The sequence below is a fragment of the Polistes fuscatus genome, unplaced genomic scaffold (genome assembly GCF_010416935.1).
Source record: "Polistes fuscatus isolate 324 unplaced genomic scaffold, CU_Pfus_HIC Scaffold39, whole genome shotgun sequence".
NCBI lineage: Eukaryota > Metazoa > Arthropoda > Insecta > Hymenoptera > Vespidae > Polistes > Polistes fuscatus.
Genome location: NW_025113117.1, coordinates 32019 through 37217, shown reverse-complemented (window position 1 = coordinate 37217; position 5199 = coordinate 32019). Strand labels below are relative to the sequence as shown.

Here is a 5199-nt window from a genome sequence, read left to right as displayed (position 1 = left end):
TATAGATGTGCTATAACATTGCTGCAATTGTTTTAATTTATCACACAGGAGATACTCATTAAGAACTACCTTAATCCTTGCAAAACATTGAACAATAATTTGGGGTAAAGACATGTTTTACCTGTTATTGAAGAAAATATCCAAACGGCCCTAAGGGGTGAGATTTTGCATAATATGAGAAAATCTATCTTCTTCATTCTTTTTTTCAATGTTTTGCCATATTATTGAATTATTCTTTATTTCTAATAATATTTTACTATCATTAATATTATTTGAAAGCTTTTATAAATGAAATTGTAATATTATAAATTTGCATATTTATTTGAATTATTCTTATATTATAATAATATTTTACTATCATTAATTTATTATTAGTAGAAGCTTTTATAAATGCAAATTGTAATATTTATAAATTAAAAGCAAAATTAAATAAGGATTAAATATATTATATTAGCTTGCATGCTCAGATTTGTTAAGAAAGAAAATTCTCTTATCTACCATTAATTCGATAATATTGACAATAACTCGAGATTATAAAAAAACTGGTGTGTGTACTTATGTACGCACGTAAGAAGTAATACTTCTTTGCTGTACCAAAACGAATATAACCTCCATAACCTCAAAAATAACTTAAAAAAAAATTCAAAGAAAAAAAAATAACTTAAAAAAAAAATAACAATAATTATTATATATATAAGGTATATTCTATATGGTTCTTATAGGGATGATGTCTTGGAAATATAACTGCCTTGAGTTTCTGCAAATAAGAGATTCTCTCGATTATTTTATTAATATTATTCACACTAACCTACATTATCTGCATTGCCTTACATTGTAAAAATACAAATTACACTTAAAACTACACTATGTACATTAGTTGCATTACCTGAAAATATGAGAAACAACATTTACAGCTAATATTCACTCTTATTTTATTGTCTTATTACTAGCTACGCAATTTGAACTCTTACTGTCTCTTCTTAGCAAACTTCTAAACGTTTCTACATCTTCTGTCCCGTTATTAGCGTTCTCGAATCTTTCTAAACCTAAAACGCCTGCGCATCTTAACTGTGAGACAGCAGCTAGTTTAAATCATTAGTAAAGTTGACGAAATATAAATAGTAATATTTCGTTACAGATATATAACTGTTGTTATTTTTCACATTGGCAAGAAAATTGTTGTTACCTCGGATTTAAAATATTATAATTTTTTTTATATCAAAATTCTAAATACATAGGATATACGTTAAAATAATAAAATAAATGCCTAAAATAATCTCTGAATAAATACATTATTTCTGTCCAAAAGATATTTTCATATTTTATTACAATAGCGTACCTTTTTTAAAAATTTAAAAAGAATAAAGTGTTATAGAGAAATGAATTAGGTTTACAAAAAAACTTGTTTTATAATTGTACATAAATTGTATCATTGTCAAAAATTAAAATAAAAACAAAAACAATATCTTATTTACCAATATTGCTTAGGATTTTTGTTCTATAAGCTATTATGCGTCCATAAAACATATTAAAATTTAGATAAATCAGCCTTCTAACTTCGCCTACATGATCGTGAGGGTCATGTTGCCGGTCCCAAGCCCGGATAAAGGAGGAGGGTTGTCAGGTTAGGTTAGCTACCTGCCTGACGTAAAATAAAGCACAAGCTCGAAGAAACCACAACGCGCCTCGGAATAGGACGGATACACTGATGACGACCCATGCTAGAAAACGGATAACGAATTGGAAAAGAAAAAACATTATCAGGATGGCCTCTGGAATGTAAAATCCTTTAATAACAAAGAACAAGAAATTCTACAAGAACTTGAAAATCAGAAAATAGACATTGCTGCACTCCAAGAAACGAAGAAGAAAGCAGGGGCCAAAGAATATACGGTGAATATATTGTGATATACAGCGGCGTTGAAAAGAGCGAACGAGCTAAGGAGGGTGTCGCCATTGCCTTACATAAAAGATACATCAACCAGATCGAAAGCCGTCAACACATATCATCACGAATTGTACTGCTCAAGTTGCTGACTGATTCGTCCCCACTAAATATCTTGTCCATTTATGCACCAGACGAGAATAAAGCGAAGCAGAAACGTGAAGACTTTTACAAAGAACTTGAACGTATCATTGAATCACTACCCGAGGGAACGAGTAGTAATTTTAGGGGACTTTAACGCTCGCATTGGTCACCAACCGATCCCCGGCATAATGCAAAGATTCAATGAGCAAACACTGAATGAGAACGGAAAACTCATGATAGACTTCTGCTCCCTAAATGGATTTAAAATCACAAACACATTCTTCAACCACAAAGAGACACAAGTACACTTTTAGCAACACACGGGGTCAACGCACAACCATTGATTATATCTTAACCAATAGTTATATACCATCATCTGGAATCTTGGATGTGAGAACACTTAACTCAGCCGACGTTGGAAGCTACCACAGTCTACTTCTTGGTAAATTTAGAATCAAATGCCGACACAGAAGAAAAGATCAAAGTCACGTAACAAACGAAGAAACAATAAAGATAGATACCTTCTGGGATACAACAACACGAGAATTATACAAAAGACGTTTAAGAGAAAAAATCGAACTAAACCCAGCTGATAATCGTGACGAAGTAAACACTATATGGCTGAAACTAAAAACAAACATAAAAAGCGCGGCCATAGAGGCATTGGGAACCAAGAAATGTAAAAAACGAGGCGTCGCAAAAAATAAAACTCCATGGTTCTGCGAAGAGATAAAAGAACAATGTAAGATTAAAAAACAAGCCTACCTTAAATATCTAACAACTAGAACTGCCGAGTCTTACAACGCATACAAAAACATCAGGAACGAAACTGGTACGCTAGTTAGAAGAATGAAGGACATGCACTAGGAAAAGTTCTCAAAACAACTAGAGAAGGACTTTTACGGTCTCCAAAAACAAATGTGGAGATTCATTAGAAACCAGAAGAAAGAAATTACGGAATTAATACCAGTAAGCCAAATTGATAAGGAAACATGGACCGCATATCTAAAAGACCTATACAAGGATGACCAACCTAACACAACACAAGGTATCCCAGATATCATGATAAATAATAACATCTCTATCGACGAAGCTAACATGAGAAAAGCACTATATGGATTGAAAAATAGGAAGAGCCCTGGTCAAGACGGCATCGCAAATGAACTTCTCAAATACGGTGGAGAAAGATTGGTTCAGGAGTTGACTATTCTCACACAAAGGATCCTCGAACAACAAAAAATTCCGGACGAATGGAGAACAAGCACAATGATTTTACTCTTTAAAAAAGGAGATAAAAAGCAGCCCGGGAACTATAGAGGAATAAATCTGCTATGCACTACCTTGAAATTAGTCACCAAAGTAATCTCAAATCTTATCAGTGAAAGGATAACACTGGCTAACGAGCAACAAGGGTTCAGACCTGGACGATCATGTACAGATGCAGCATTCGTCGTCAGACAAATAACGGAAAAGTCGATAGAATATAATAAACCGGCGTTCTTCTGCTTTATAGACCTAAAAAAAGCGTTCAATAGGATACGACTAACTGATGTGGTTCATCTCCTCTATAACAGACAAATAACAAACAACATCATAAAAACAATAAAGATATATACCAGAACAACAACATACAGGCAAAGATAGATAACGAACTAACAGAACCCATAACACTGGGAAGAGGCATTAGACAGGGAGACTAACTGAGCCCGCTACTATTCAATATTATCATGGATGAAATTATAAAAAAGTCTGTAAACAGAGAGGTTATAGGATGGGAGATAAAGAACTGAAAATCATATGCTATGCAGACGACGCAGTTTTAATAGCGGAAAATGAAGACGATCTGCAGAGACTTCTACATGAGTTCAACACAATGGCTCAATCTCTTGGGATGGTAATATCTACATCCAAAACTAAGTGCATGACCACATCCAAGATACCCCTTAGATGTAAATTGATGGTTGATGGGAGCATCATACAACAAGTGATGAAGTTTGACTACTTAGGCATAGAAATTTCCAGCTTTGGTGAAATAGAAACGGAAGTAAGAACACAAGTGTTTAAGGCAACAAGAGCTGCGGCACAACTCAATGACACCATATTCCGCAACAAACATCTCAGAATAGACACAAAAAGCCGTATTTACAAGGCCACTATAAGACCCATACTAGCATATGCGGCGGAAACAAGACCCGAGACATCTAAAACCCGCCAGATGATGGAGGCAGCGGAAATGAAAATAATACGGAGAATAACCGGAAAATCTCTATGGGATAGACAAAGAAGTGAAGCCCTCAGAAGAACATGCCAAATCGACAACATCAATGATTGGGTATTGGGGAGGAAAATTCAGTGGAACGATCACATAACCCGAATGACAGGAGACCGAATTGTGATGATCGCTAGGGATAGATCACCACTAGGGAAACAAAGCCCTGGAAGACAACGAAAACGATGGGCGGACAATATACCTACAAGAAGCGAGTTGCGATGAAGAACAGGCAATATGCCTATTTGGACGCTGGAAGAAGAAGAAGAAGAAGATAAATCAGCTAAGTCAATCCTGAGATAAAAACAATTTTCTGTTTTCTTGACAATAGGCCTTTTCTTAAAAACTAATTATTGAGTCATAGATCTAAAACTTTCATGATTGTATTATTTTATTAGAAGCCACATTTTCTCTAAGTATAATTAAATTATTTATTGGAAGCAAATTCACTAAGCCTATACTCCTATTGTCTTTTCTAGGCGAATGTTACTGAAAGATTTATATTTGTTGCAGTGCTCTAGTGTAATTAAAGAAAAAAAAGTTTTTCTGAATATCACTGAAACCAATCTTGTTGGGAAAAGGGTTTTTTGACAGATAAAGCTGAAGTTACGACTAATAAGAAAGTTATGAATGATTTATTGGTAACATTATTTTACTTATTATAATAACAAGTTATTTTATAACTCATTTAGTTAAAGTAATAACAAGTTATTTCATAAGTGTTATTTAGTTAAAATATATAATAATATCTAACGGTATGCTTTTTCTAAATAGCATAATTATTTAATAAATATATATATATATATATATATACAAGAGAAACCTGGATTAACTACTTAACAGAACTCTATAAATCAGAAGAACCTCAAGCGGAACTAAATACGCCAGAAATAGTAACTAA

The 5199-nt window shown here is 33.5% G+C and overlaps 1 protein-coding gene across 1 annotated transcript; it reads left to right on the top strand.

The window, feature by feature from the left end:
• Positions 1-3800: 3800 nt before the first annotated feature.
• On the top strand, positions 3801-4523 carry LOC122520512. Its single transcript, XM_043640566.1, has one exon. The coding sequence runs from the start codon at positions 3801-3803 to the stop codon at positions 4521-4523; it is 723 nt and encodes a 240-aa protein (XP_043496501.1).
• Positions 4524-5199: the final 676 nt, after the last annotated feature.